Below are 15,777 nucleotides of genomic sequence, written 5' to 3'. Positions count from 1 at the left end.
CTGAGTAGAAGTTTGGGATTATCTGCCTCTTGAAAAATGGGAATTTCCTGCAATTTCTTTATGCTAAGTATAGTGAAACCCCTTGCCTATGATCAGATATGTATTTCCTCTCTTCACACACCTGTTGAATTGCTAGTAAAGTTATGAAAGTTCTTAATGCAGGGAGGCCCACATATAATTCAATTAAGGGTGCTAATAATGCAATTTTGCAACATGGTTCATTTGTCCATCCATTCATTTTTTTCATTCATTCTTTCTTCAAATATTTATTAAGTGCCAACTATGTACCAGGCAGTCGTCGATGCTGGGAATACAGTGACGAACAAACATAAAAAAAAAATATCTGCCCTCATGGAGCTTACATTCTAGTTCCTCAAAAGGAATCTCTGGCTAAAATATAAATACTCAAAATCCAAAAGGAAAGCTTTCTGAAAGGCTCCATTAGTCAGATACCTCAAAGGAGCAAAGGCTACAATAAGTACTACATTTAACGTTTCTAATGTTTTATTTTTATCAAAAGTAAAAATAACATCCTGTTAAGTTTATTAATTTCCTGGAATTTTAATTTATATTTACTATTTCTAATTGTCCTCCATTTATACTTTCTATTTCTAATAAATTCTACTAGTTCCTTGAAGAAAGTAAAAGAGAGACAATCCTTTTAAATTTCCAACCTAATTTATGATAAACAGGTACCAATCAAGTGATGGTCTTGGTAAGAGCAATTCTTTGATATAAAAGAATCAGCCTCACAATTATAGGATTACTTGCCACGGCTGACTCTGCAGGACTTAACCACTGGAAATGCCAGTACCTGAGAGAATGTTAGGTATCGTAACTTCTTTCTTTTTCACTGTCCCATTAACCAATCTTATGCTTCTTAGTCAGCATTAATATATGGTGAAGCTATCATTAGAAACTAGACTTTCCCCCTGGCAGAGATTAGAGTTAATTTTTACCTGGCATTGCTGTGAGTGCAGTTACTGCTAATGTGCTCTGGACCCTTCTTCCACTGAGCTCTCAATTCCTGCCTCTGCCCTTGCTTTCCCTAACCAGAATTCTTGAATTATTCTAAGTTAAATATGGCCAAGCTACATCTGTTGTCAAGCTCAGTGGTCCCTTCATCTTTTCTTGGGTTTCTTCTCCCTCTTCATGTCACAGTAATGTTTTCCACTCTCACCTGCAGAACTCTTTCTACCCTCCTTCACTCTCTGACAGAATACCACAGGAAATCAGGAAATTTGTAAGTATGCCACAGAGTGATAAAGAATGCAAAGCTAGGAATTAGGCTAAAGAAAGATCCGGGCACACTGAAGGAAATGTCACTTTGTGTATGATTTCTACATTTTCATTTCTATATTTATTCAATATTTATTGAGTGTTTCTTAGGTTCCAATGACTATTATATAGTTGGTTTCTTTTTATGGGAACACACCGACACTGCTCCAGAGCAGGAATGGTATTATCTCTGACCTATAGGTCCTACTTAGTCTTCAGCTAAATTTTGTCTAGCACAGAGAGAAGGTATCAAGAAATGAAATCACGGTAGGCCTTTAGCAGCCTTTAGAAGCAGTAAGACACAGACAGAATTCTATGAAGGGAGAAGGCATGTGTCTTTCTCCCTTACAGCTAAGTCTACCTCTCACTGGCTCTACCTCTTTGCTCTAGTTTTCTTTTCTTCATTCTGCCTCATTTCCTTAACTGACCATAACAGGGCAATGGGATATATGTTACTTCCTGTATTTATTGAATTACATTCCCATTTTCAACTTAAAAGGCAGACCAACTGAACATTACATATTTTTATCCTGAAATAAAACGCTTTTTTTTTTTTTTTTCTTTTTGGGGTCCTTTCTTTGAGGGGGTGGGTAGGTCTACAGTCCTCAAAATTTGTTTCAAAGATTCTCCTTTTGTTAACTCAGTAAATGGAAATTCAATCTTAGCAAGCATAAATATTGCATTAAAAAAATAAAACAATAATAAACATTGTACTTCAAGAATAGACACAGAAAAGAAATATAATCAAAGTTCTTAAGGCATAAGTGTTAAAGATAAATATTTCATAGAGAAGTAAATAAAAATCTATCCAAATAATTATTTCAACAAAAAGTGGAATAGAAATAAATGCATTCAAAGGAAAAAGGTTGGCATTTATCATTTTTTTATACACTGAAAATAAGGATTCTCCACTCCTAAGAACCATTTTCATGTAGATTTTATCACAAAATGACTTATATTTTCCATTTTACAATTTCTCTCTTCAGTGGTTGCTATGAACTATAAATTATTCAAACACTTAATTTCCCAGAAATTAAATATCTTCCTAAAAACTCTGAATAATCCCCATTACATAAGAATGTCACAATATCTTTTCTTCACCACACAAAAAAACTATAATAATTATAACTTATTCTTTATTTGTCATCTTTCTACAGAAATTATCAGGATTTAGCCTTACGAGGAAATTATACACATTAATGAACACAAGTTTTAATAGACTACTGATTATCAGACTGTTATGATGCAAGTATTTCTACAACACGATATCACAAATTAAGTCATTAATTCCAAAACATAGTTTATTAACAAAAAAGTACAAAGAAGTACAAATGGACATCCTATTTCCCCCAATTATGGTCCATCTATCTATCTCCCTTTCAGTTCATGGCACGGCCTTCTTGAGCTAGAAGAGTGGGTAAAATACTTCTTCTCTTTCTAACAGGCCCTAGTAACTAACTAAAAACAAATCATTATGTATTTAAGTTATACAGTCCATGTCAATTTTTAAAAAATGTTTTATCTATATGAATTGCCATAAAAGCCTCTTCCCTTGCAATACACCATGTATCTAAACTGAATGAAACATATCAGAATCAACATCCAAAAATCATGTTGAGACACAGGGACTATCATATTACTAGTACGTTTGCCTTTTAGTAACAGTTTACATATGAAAGCTTAGGGGTATCAAGAAGGATTTTCATAGATATTTACTAAAAACACTTCAAGTCAAAAACATCTTGTTAACTAAACTGAGGTACATGGAAAACATTCAGTTTAGTTGTGTATTTTTGCACTGATTGTAAATCAAAGCTGCTCACATATCTAATCTTACTATTAATTTCAATTTTCTTCAAGAATAGTTCCTTTTCAATTTATTTCAATAAACCTATGTTTATTCCATACTTCTCTCTCTACAAGCCCATAGTACTTCTCTGAATCATGGTAAATTCCCAGTATTTTGTGATTCCTTTCCCAGGGCTTCTTCAAATACCAATATCGATAGAGAGACTTAGTAAATTGCCATGTTCAGTAAACAATGCCCAATTTGTTCTTTCTGCATTGGTTCATCAAGACAGAACAGGTGGAATTACTTTACTGATGGTTCCTAAAAGCCATGCGTAAAATTTATTAGATTATATATTTTTTTGAGTGGTAAGCTCCAGTCTTTCGGTTTGAGGAGGAAGCCAGGTCAGAGCTTACCACTATACTTTGCTTCCTGCTTAAAACTATTCTCATAAAAAATATGAGTTCAGTGTTGGACTAGGCTGTAATAACATAAGGTGCTATACCAGTGATACATTTTTTGGGACCTGGAAATTCAGATGACCACTCACTAAACATAAAAATCATCATTCCACAAAGATTTTATTCACATCAAACTTGCACAGTAGCAAAAAAATCAAACATAACTAAGCCACATATCAAAGAACAATATACAATATTTAAATTTCTCAATGGCATTGGAAAGTATTTCCATAAATAACATTTACAATTCTAGTGTTAGGTCTTTCAAGGTGTCAGAAGCTTCACAGTGCTAGAATTGATTTTTATCAGAACACATGCAAAAATGTGCAACATAATAATCCATATTAATGACACAAAAAAAAAAGCACACCAGTTATTTGTCATTCCAGCACGGCCATGCCACTCTATGTTCTAAAAACAAACAAACGACCCCCCAAATCCGGGTCCCATTCATTCTTCAATTATGCCTTTAGTCACTCTGCTTTATTATATTCAAACAGTCACTGTTAGTGCTCTTCACCACGACTTTCAGGTTGACGTCACTCCCTGCCTGCTGGCTGTCAGGACTGGGGGACGCCCCTCTCCCAGACTCACCTTCTTCCGGATGTCTTCATCATTTGCTCCGAGAGAGGCATAGAGCTTGAATGCAGCCTGGCGGAGTTCATGAGCATGTTTTAAGTCATGATCAAGCTATGGGAGGGAAAAAAGGTATGTTACAACTCAATCCACAAATTACATTTTCAATAAAACTAATCGAGTAGAGTTTGAGAAAAGAAATGTTTAACAACTATTAACATATTAACACGTTGCGTATGGATCACGAGAATCTTCACGAGGGATTTAAACCCCGCCGTACGCAACGTGTTAATGCGCTCTCATTGAATTCCTGATTATTTTGGGGTTCTGATCACATATGACTGAGACCTGGCTGTGTTTGTGTCAGCATGGTCTAGAATACAGGCAGTCGGCTTCTGTCTAAAAGTAAACCCCACGACACTTGACATTGCTATAAGAAAAACCTTTGTGAACCTTTGACACCTAAAAATTCAGTGTTCCTAGAGAGTGGCCTTAGTGGCACTGATGCCTGCGTGCACCAGCTCTTTGCAATGCTCTCCTCAAAAACAAAGCACACTCAGCCCCGGAATACAGCTGACAACTGGAGCGCTGCTGCAAGAACGTCTTTAGCAGGCTTTCCCAAACATTAAGAGTAGTGCTAGCCTAATCTCAGCATTTAAAAAGCTTTTAGAAACAGGGAACACTCTATGAAAATCCTTAATGAACAATGTACATGGTAATCATTACTATGTATCTATTACAATTATCTGAGATTTACGTTTGAGGGCTTTTTTTGATAAATCTATTAAAATTATTTACTGGTATGAAATAATTAATGCTATCTTTCCATATGCATAACCAGCTTTCTAAGTTATCAATTTCCCATACACCTGGTTTGACCAAATTACCATAACAATAAAATAGAAGCGTCTTCTCAGTACACTTTCAAAGAGGGATTACAAACCAGTAAATATACAAGGCATATCAATAACGTAAATAATTTTATAACTAAGAGATATAACTTCCAAAATATTACTACTTTTTCCAAATGAGTTGCCTTGGAAAGGTTCACCCTTATGCAATGATGGACGTGTTGTTTAGAACATTCTGAGACCCTCTTTTGAAACTTCCTAAAGAGCTAAGTGGCCTATTAGCTACAAAACCCTGACAATAACATATCTTTATGAACTAAGAGAGTTTTAATTGTCACTGATTGTGATGTGTAAAGATGGGGAAATCCAGCTGGGTAACATCGTTTAGTGTAACAAAAATAACAACAAAAACTGAAACTCATTTGGGGTGGTTCTGAAGGCAATCCTTAAAAGTAGTTCCAAAAATGTTTTGATCAAAGCAGGTGCTGGTGGACTACGGGAGGAATCTCCCAATATATAATGAGGAACACTCATTTTGACATGTAAGTTCTAAAATACTTATTCTTAAAGTTTTAATTACATTCTAGTCATCACATATATTAGAATACTGAGCTGGACCACAAAAATCACACATTTATTAACATGTAAGAATATTCAAGCTTGGCATTAGGAGATCATTTAAAAAATTATTACTCTAGTTTAATACTTTGATGAAAATAAAATGGAAAAAGTCTTAACAGAAGGGATAATCTTCTACATACTATTAAATGATTTGCAGATGCATAGGAGAAGAGTTCTTCTACGCTCCCTCACTCTCATGTCCATCAAAGTGTTCTGTTTGCCTTGCTGGGATGGTTCACTACGGGTACTCAGGAGGCTATAGATAAGACTTGCTCATGTATCTTTGAACCAGTGACATACTGTGTCAGTGAGAGAAGTAGCCAGAGGGAAAATAAACAAGGCAGCTGGTTCAACATAACCCATCACGTCTACTGGAAAAACGATCCTACCTTCAGTAGGAAGAGCAGGCTCATAACCTAAATATGCAGAGGGCAGTATACATTATTAATACAAATATCAGTGGAGGTTATTTTAGACCCTTCCTGAGACAGAGAAAAGACATACCCTTAATAGTTTATTTTATTCTCACTGTTAAATGCCAAATGAACCATTGCCTGCCAGATGAAATTTTTTGGAACTCAGGGGCATGGGAGAGGTCAAGAGAACAGTTTTTAAAAATTTACCACTGGGACCACTAGTATCAAAAATACAGTCACATTCATGAAGCAGTACTGGTTACTGGTTAATTAGGAGGCAATGCTCTCTCTACCATGACCTCCTTAAATAAACTTTCTCTAACAGAATATTTATTTATCTCTTATGCTTAAAGAAATGGATATGACAAACAGGCTGACAAAAACAAAGTCAAAGGAATATCCACCAATTCTAAGGAACTTGTATTTTGAGAAAAAGTTAGCACATTTTGGTCCTTAATGGTCTCAATCTAGAGGTTAAATGGGCTTTAGTTGTCACCAGCAAACCCAAAGCACAGTATAAACTTCAAAAAGGAAAAAGATGGCAAAAGTTAGAAGGTAGCAAAAAAGAAACAGTGGTGGAGAGTGAAATAAAGCCACTCAGTCACTTGTAACAAAAGATCACCCCTTGACCTGAAGAATGAGAATATAGCAACAGAGACAACTCTGAGAACTTGCATAGGATTCGATAACACTGATAAAATGTCAATAACCAGCTTAGAGACCAGACCCCAGTATTTTGGGGTTTTAGTTGGGAATTGGGGATGCAATTTTCTTCTTTCCCGATTATCTCCTTAATAAAAAAGTTCCTAATAAAAAACATGAAACAAATTGGATTCAAACACTCATAAAGCAACATCATCTATGTTACCAAAAGTACAAGATCCCTTTATTTAAAACGGCTTTGAATTATAATCATCACTTGATTCAAGGTTGTGAGCAGTAAGTAAAGCTTTAAAAAACTCCCTCTTTTGAGCTGCTGAAAAGGAAAAGAGAACATACCCTTTTAATATCAGTGATGGCGCTCACTGAGCTGGGATACTTGAAATAATCAGCAAGCATGGCAATGAGGTGGTCGGTAATGCTAGCAATTCTCTGTAGCTCAACATCTGGTTCAATGAGATAGGCGAGTGTCTCAGCTCCTTCCACTCTCTCCTCTAGCAATCTCTCCTTACTGCACATTCGGACCAAACAAGGCAATGTCTGGAAGGCAGTGAAATGAATTATTTGCTTTTTGGTAAAGGCAAAAGCTTGGTGGAGAGCACAAAGAGACTGAATCAACTCAATGGTTTTCACTGGGAGTCACGTTTGTGATCCAATTCTCAATAAAGACTTTTAAAGAATAAAAGGGTTTTTTGGAATGTAAAAATAAAATTCAGTGCCTGTTAATCATTTATGCCAACACACTAAACTAATCAAAGCACATTAATACAAACTCTCATTAGGTTTCTGTGATCGTGAAGACTGAAGCATGAGTTATTCTGCAACCTTACGAAAGTCATTTAAGAATCCCTAATAAATCATGTCTGATGTTTCTGCCCCATCTATGTACTTATTTATGTAAAAGATATCCAGTAGTTTAATCAGGAACTATTTTGCCTCAGAAAAAGTATGCTGTTTTTTCCTTAGTGAGTAATATGGCTGGGATGACTTCTATTTTGTTTTGTTTTGTTTGGGGATTAATATGTATAGTTGCAAAAAAAAAAAAAAAAAAAATACAGCTTTAAAACTACAGTGACCTTACCATCACGCAAATTCCACCAGTTCTCTTATAATCCAAGTGAAATGCATTAGTCGCAGTTCCTACTCTACGTTTTCCTTAGAACTCCCTGGAAAGGCTGATACCTACTAGTCCAGTTTTATTTCTGAGGTCCTTCAAAAACCTTGGCACTGGTCTTGGTACTTTTTCTACATCAGATTCTCAGTAAAAATACCCTATCTTTTTACTATTTTTAAGGCTGATGAATCCACTTTAAAGGATAATGTGGAAGTAGAAACTGAAATATTAGTTATAGGAAGACTTCCTTAACTGCCAGTCAACTGTGCTCTGCTCTTTTCTGAGTTCCTGTTACATCTTTACCCCCAAGTTTAGCACTTTATTGTTCACTATTGACTTCCGGCTCGTTCGGGCTTTACCATACAAACATCGGCTTCCAAGAGGAAAGCCTCATTCTTATTTTCCCATGAACAGTTACTAACATTTATCAATTCCGTAAATTCATGGATTATTGAATTTAATGCTCACAACTACTACACGAAGAAGACACTATTAACTCAGGTTACCAATAAGGAAGAAAAGGAGGGGTAGAGCAGTTAAGTAAATGAACTGAGATCACTTGCTTCACAGATGCCCTTAGCACTCTCTGCAGTGTTGCTGACTTAGGGGGCTCTCAGATCTCATTAAATTAATTGACTTTCTTCACCAAAGACTAAAGCAAACATTGGTCTTCTTTAACCCTGGGTTCATTTTGAACACTGATAATGAGAAACCTCACATTCATAAAATGACACACAATTTATTTATACCGGTTTTGTTCTTTATAGCTAATGAGACGTTTAATGTATTTACTATATTGTTATTCTCACTGTAAACCTGTGGAATAGATGAGCAGGAATTATTGCTTCCATTTTCATAATTAGGAGTCTGACACATCAAAAAAATCAGAGGTGTGCCCAAGGTTACCAAGTGGTGGGAGTGCTAAAAGCAGAGTTTAGGTCTTAGGACTTTTAGGGTTAGTCTCTTATCTGGGTTTTGCTGAGTCCTAGTTGATTTGGATATACCACAATGATGAGGGTTGCTTTCATGTGTGATTTACTTATTCTTTCTCATTGTTTGATTACATGCCATGAGGGTGATAAAAAGTCTTTATCTGCAGAGCTAGTGAACTGCTTGCCTACAGACCTGTGTTACAAACTTAATGAATACCAAGGACTAAAATATATTTTCTATTTCACCTAAGTTTACATATTCCTACAATTGTACATACTCTCAATTACTATAAAAATGAAAAAGGTATGACAAGCAAAGAGTTATTTCACTTTGACTTTCGAAACACATCTAAAATCAATTTTTAAAACTACATGGCATCCCACTGAAAAGAAAAGCAGTGTTTGATTACTATTTTATGCTATGCACACATACCATAGTGATAAATGTGTAAAAACAAATAGGAATATCAATATTTAGATTCAACACTTATGACTGGATAATTGTCACACGCTTGTAGAGAGAATTAATTAGCTCACCTTTAACACTATACAGTTGTCATCTGTCCGAATTGCTCCAGCTCTACACATGTAAGTTAAACTGGAATAAGATGGCAGAAAGTAAGTTTTCGCTTGTGTTTTAAAGCTTTAAAAGGAAAATTACTTGCCTTTAAGATTTTAAGAAAAAACAAAATAGAAAGACAACTACTCTCATTTACCTTAATGGAGGTTTTGACATTCCTTTATCTGAGGTTAATTTAATAGTCAAAGACAGCTAATTTATACAGATATTTTTTTAAAAAACGACAAATTGTTTTAAAAATAAATGGCCTAATAAGTGGATAAATTTTGAAGCTAGACACTGGACACATTGGAGTTCTTTGTACTTTTCTCTATACTTCTTTATGTTTAAAATTTTCCATAATAATAATAAAAAAAAAAAAACCACTGAGAATAAAATATAAAGTTAACAAAGTAGCTAAGTTTAAATGAAGTTAAGTTGGGACATTACAACTTCAATAGCAACAGAATTATCACAGAAGCAGTTAACTCATAATACTTACAAGTATCCATAAAAAATTAACTAACTATTCAGAGGTTACCAGTAGTAACTTTGAGAATTAGGCAATGACTTGGTTCTTCACAATTATATCTGGCTTTGAATAAGAATAAAATTACTTTGTACTCTCAAAGCAGGTAATGAACATTAATCACTTTAGAAACTTGAATTAACGAATTTCCTTTTTGAATTAGATTCCTTTAGTAAGCTGAGGGAAAAAAAGAAACACTAAAATACCCCATACTCTGACTTCTAGGAAAAGCTATAAACAAATCAATAAAATTCTTTACTTATATTGTAGAGGGTTGAACTTTTTATAGCTATTATCATTACCTTAAGGCTTGTTACCACATTGTTTTTTAAAAGCAGTTCTATGAGAGGATTACCTTACTAACAAAGAAGCAAATACTCAGTTTTGAAGTTAAGACAAAAAGCAAACAAATAAAAAAAATACAAACAAATAAAAAATAAACAATTCATGGTACACGAGTAATTCACTGAAATTCCCCATTCTCGCCAAACATTAGAGAGCCACAGCTTCTTAAATACTGAAACTAAATAATTCATGTAGCATAGAACCCTACGCAACCTACCTGTTACTCAACCTGTTAATGTGTTAACAATGATAGAATTAACATGTACTGAAGGCTTGTATGAGCCAGGAATTGTGCTAATAAGAACTTTATACAACTATCTTATAAACTGTCACATCTCTGTAAGGATTCTTTGTTTTGTTTTTCCTAAAGATGAGAAAGCCACATTCTCTGAAACCATGCCTTGATTATCAACTTCAACTAATTCTCACTCTGTATTTCTATACCTTTATATTTTCCTGGCTTAATACGCAGCATAATATGTGTTGGTTAAAGCTGATCTAATTCTGTATTATTGCAAGTGAAATATAAGGAGAAGGGAATAAATGTAATAAAGAAGATAATAATTTTCTGTAGATAATCTTAGATGTTATATGAGTTCCTGTTCTACACACTACTGAGTAAACTGAGTAAAAAACTCACATCCATTTAAGAAAATATGAGACAACTGCCTGACTTTCTAAAAATCCCCACACATAGTGGGGATTGGAAGGAAACTAATTAGGCCGTCCAAAAATACTCTAAGACAGTGATAAAGCTCTGTCTTTCTTCCCACATTGTCTTTACTTTTACCATTTTGCTGATGTGAGCTGCATCTCAATAGGCTTATCCCTCTGTAACATCTTCACAAAAATTTGTGGTAATAATTCTCCATCAACCAAAACTAGAAGTAAAACAAACAACAAGAATTAAGGAATTCTTTAAATCTACAAAGTTCATAAATTAAATCTTGTAGGTTCCACTGAAAGTTCCAGCCTACCATTTACCAGGGTCATCGATACCTGGGGGTTTTCAAAGGCTAAAACTGAGAAGCATTTCAGTGCTTGCATTCGAACCTGTAGAAATAAATGAACAAAGCATTTATTTTAATTTTGCAAATATGAATTTTAATGTCTCAGAATCTAAACTGAAGAAATAACTTTAAATCTGCTTAAAGTACTAAAGGAAGGACTAAGGAATAAAAACAAGGCCTGTGCATCTGAAGAGTGCAGTAAGTTAAAATTATAAAAAGTTAAAATTAATTTTGAAGTAACAGAGAAGAAAAAACAGTGAAGAAGTAAAAGTGAAGTAGATAAATTCCTAATCAAATTTAAAAGAACACTGTACAAAATACAATGTTGGTAAGGCAAAGGGAATTTAATAACAATTAATTACCAACTGTCTTCCAAATGGGACATTTCTTTTTCCCAAACTACCAAACAGTGAACTAAAGCGAAAGAGACAAAACAAAAAAAAAACAAGGAGTACTCTTATAATTGTATATGGGATGGGGGTGGGGGAAGAAAGGAAAACAAAATTACAAAAAAAGTTTGAAAAGGACTAAACCAATTTAACTTTCAAAACCCCAAACGCCTATAAATTTTGCTACCATTCCTTAAAACCAGGTAACTGGTCTGGGATGATACCAAGGGCCCAAACTCTTGACCACATACAACATGTTTTTAATTTGTAGGAGCACCATGACAACGGTTATTTTTCATTCTTTCTGTTCAGTTTTTCCCAGCTGATCTAATCCTCACTTCCAAGCCCACGTACATATTTGATATCCTTTGTGGAAACTGAGATTGGCAGGCTAGGTAGCTGAGGTGTGAAGAAGCCCTGTGCCTCACTTGGGCACTGCTCCTATCCTTGTGAGCTCTTCACAGAGATGAACTTTGGATGTCTCAGGTAGGGAAAACACACGTATTAGCGGGCTGAATAAAGCTAAGGACCACGAGAGCAGACTACGATCGGTGCAAGTGGATAGAAGACAAAACGACAGCCTCTCTGCTCTACAGGAAACTCCTGGCATACCCAGCTCTAATGTGACACAATAAGGACAATGTCCCAATATTTGCTTCCATTTGCTAGTTGAACAATGAAATGTCCAAAATTTTAGCCACATGCCTGACAATGTATCATGATTCTGCTTACCCAAAAGACAGGAAACAAAATTTTATTAACAAATCTGAAAACCCTTGACTTTTAAACTCAAAATACAAAACAGAACACATTTTAAATGTTGATGTATATGTGGGTATGTGCTGTAAGTTTGAGTCACTGTGGCTAAATAAAGGTCTCACAGAGGAAATCCCAAGTCTTTCCTGATACAGCAAGCCACTGTTCTTATATCCTATAAGGCGTCAGCTTTGACACAGACAACTAACTGGAAGAGACTAGTAATGATCACAGGTGAAAATCAACAGCAACTCATGCCACAACCATATCCTGAAAAACAAGGAAAGGCAAGAGTAGATTTTCTTTTTTAAGGAGAATTCTATAGGTAAGACAATGCCCCATAACATTTTACTAATAAAATACTACTCTTGACCACAATGTCTATCAAAGAAGCAATAAAATAATGTGGGTCTCTTTCTAGACCAAGATTCTAGAAACCAAAAATAAAGTATAAAAATCTGGCCATAATTTTTAACATCTTACTTTATAAGATACTGAGGTTAGTAGGTGAGCAATATTCTGAACTGCACCATGGTTAAATAAAATTGTTTGATGATCTGGACCCTGTAAGAAAAGAGAATATAGTAATACATTAAGAAGAGTAATAATTCATTACAATAAAACATTTACTCAAATGTAGAAAACCACACACAATACAATGGAGAATTCTTCTCTTGCATACAGCCATCTCAAAAAAAAGCAGGGCAGACACTGTTTTTAGTCCTGCAAGGAGCTGCCATACCTTACCTCATCCCAATGCTGCAGAATTACTGCCTTCTTTCCTCCCCAAAATAAGGAAGGGTGCACAGAAGCTATCCTGGCACAGCCCCATTGTATTTCTTAAACAGACACCCCTACAGCAACAGAACCACTGTGAATTCTGCATTTCTTGTGCACACCCTCACCCTATGCCCACAGGAGACAGTGGTAGTCATTTTTACAATTAAGATGGTGAACTAGACAGGAGATACCTAAAATAATAATTGTAAGATGAACTGGAGCAGTGACGAATCAATCACAACACCTCAGGAAGTCTGAGTAATAAATGGTGGGAAACACAGCACCCCATCACTGAGAAGTGAATAGCGTGTTTTGGTATCTGTGTCTATCTCGTTTCTTTTCCCAAAACCACCACTTCTTAGAGTAGGAAACTAAAGAAATAGAAAAATTCAGGTATTTTACTTTTCATCAACTCTGTTTTCTACTAATGGATTTACTGAAGATCTTTAAAGTGGCAGAAGCCAAAGGTTTAGCCAAGACTTCCAATTTGCCACAATTCTTATTCATTCATTTTATGTCCCACTCAAATAATGAAAAGACAATTAAAGCCAGGACAAGGATGGTATGTCATACTTATCATTATTCAAAAGAGACAAAAACATAGGTAGGCTACCTGTCTGGGTTTACCAGAGGAAACCAATTACTAGTCTAGAAAAAGAGCTGTCAAATTTCTCCAATCCACTATTTAGCCAAGTAACCACTATCGTAGGGGTGCTCATTCTTTCTTAGACCAAAATAATCATCATTTGAAGTGGGGAGATTAGCATTTGTACTTCTGAATAATAAAATAGCCATATTCTATTTTATAGGTAAAAGCCCCCTAAACATTTTACATACAATTAAAAGGGTCCTTAAGAAAAACTCCAGCAATTTCTCTTCATTTCTATACATTTTCTAACTTCTGATTTCTTATTTTCAGTCACTACGTAAGATTCCAGTTTACTCCGGCAAACCCCCATTGCATATTTCAGGCAATTTCTAATGTCTCACTATTATAAACAATGTTTTGTTGAACTTTATTAAAGCTGCATCTCAGTGCAGATCCTTAGGGTATAAAGATAAAATTCCCTGAGTACAATTGCTTGATACATTTATCACTACATATCCATCTAGAGTAGTGCAAGCTTGCTTTTATAATGACTGAAAATGCTGACATTCTCAGGGCACAGGCTGGAAGTATGCTCTCTCCTACCTCATCCTCACCCCTGAATCTGCAATTATAATTATAGGTACTATTTACTGGGTACTTGCTATGTGCTGGGTACTGCTCTAAAAGCTTTACTTGAATTATCTCATTTGAAATAGAGGCGTCTCTGGCTGATTCATTATAAAAACAGTGGTAGATGGAGACTGTAATGGGGGAGCCAAGGAAAGAAGGGTCTCTTAAGAATCAGACCTATTTTTTTCCTACCTAGTAACAAGTAGGTAACTAAAATAAATTGTGAAGCTAAGCCTGAGAGAGCCTTGGCTAATGTGAAAGCATACTAAGATGGTTCGGCCTTCCTTATAAACTTTAGCACCCCAAATTAAATTCCGCGGTGCTTAGCCGGACAGTTAAGGAGGCGCAGTGCTGCCGCCACCCCTTGCTCCTCACTGTTCTTCCTCCCCTTCTTCAGCCAGTCGCTCCCCTGCTTTGAGGCAACTTAAAGCTAGTAGATTATTTTATGTTCCTCACGGCATTTATACATATACAAAAAAACACATAAGTATATTCTTTCCCCCTATTTTAACACAAATGGTTGAATACCATATATAGAGATGTGTGTGTGTGTATATATATGTGTGTGTGTGTGTGTATATATATATATAAAGTATTATGTGTACTATAAATACATATATATTGCCCTAAATCTTTTATTTCCTTTATCATATGTCTCAGAGATAATTTATATCAGTACATAAAGAGCTTTCTCATTTCTTTTTGGGCCTTATTCATTGTATGAATGTGCCCTACTTTAACTAGTACCCTATAGTTAGACATTTAGATTGTTTTCAGTCTTTTACTATTATTATACATACTCGTACATCACGTCAATGAATATCCATATGCATACATCTTTTATTTCCTAAGAGCTAAATCACTTGTGGAATATCTTCACTGATGGAATCGCTTATGAATAATGGTGAAAAGATCAAGCACAATGCAATTCTCTGAACATAACTGTTCACCACTGCTTACAAGATAATGTATTTTTTAATCCCTCACATTCTTTGCCCCAAAGATTGCAGCAAATATTTGTTACAAAAGAAGCTCTTCCTACTCTCTGCGGTCATACATAGGATTGTGTAAAAATAATTTTAAGGAAGGAATTAGTGGCTGAACCAACTAGAGAAGGAGGAGCTATCATTTGATTGTTATCAAGTCTCTCTTCAATCTCTTCAAATCAACTTGCATGAACCTGGGGTTACTGAGGCAGCATCCACAGGGCAGGAGACACATAAGCCCTCATGATCTTAAACTCCAAAAGGTTATTTCTATTGTCATTGGGTTTATAAATGCAATCATGTTTCCTGAGGTCTAGTTATAGCTCAGAAAACTTAATTTGGTCATTTCAGTGCGGTAGCAAATGCTAATTATCAGGCTAAAAGAAAGTGAGTTAAGATGATTTCCTCTGACAACACCTTCAGTTCTGGTAGTGGCATGAGGGTGCCCGCAAACTCTTGCTCAGCCTAAGCTTCTCTCCAGCAAAAGAACTAGTGACTTAATGATA

General features: G+C 35.2%; 1 protein-coding gene across 3 annotated transcripts in view; it reads right to left on the bottom strand.

The window, feature by feature from the left end:
* The window catches only part of ARMC8 (armadillo repeat containing 8), an 89,495-nt gene that overhangs the window by 37,409 nt on the left and 36,309 nt on the right, over positions 1-15,777 (bottom strand). For all 3 annotated transcript variants that reach the window (XM_019747775.2, XM_019747786.2, XM_074312897.1), the window contains 6 exons: positions 12,770-12,850; positions 11,109-11,184; positions 10,922-11,012; positions 9,236-9,296; positions 6,992-7,192; positions 4,123-4,218 (listed from right to left, as the gene is read on the bottom strand). In XM_019747775.2, coding sequence (XP_019603334.1) covers positions 4,123-4,218; positions 6,992-7,192; positions 9,236-9,296; positions 10,922-11,012; positions 11,109-11,184; positions 12,770-12,850 — 606 coding nt within the window. The remainder of the gene's footprint in view (positions 1-4,122; positions 4,219-6,991; positions 7,193-9,235; positions 9,297-10,921; positions 11,013-11,108; positions 11,185-12,769; positions 12,851-15,777) is intronic.

Source organism: Rhinolophus sinicus, linkage group LG10 (genome assembly GCF_036562045.2).
Source record: "Rhinolophus sinicus isolate RSC01 linkage group LG10, ASM3656204v1, whole genome shotgun sequence".
Classification (NCBI taxonomy): domain Eukaryota; kingdom Metazoa; phylum Chordata; class Mammalia; order Chiroptera; family Rhinolophidae; genus Rhinolophus; species Rhinolophus sinicus.
Note: the sequence above shows the minus strand (reverse complement) of the source record. Positions and strands in the feature narration are given on the sequence as shown.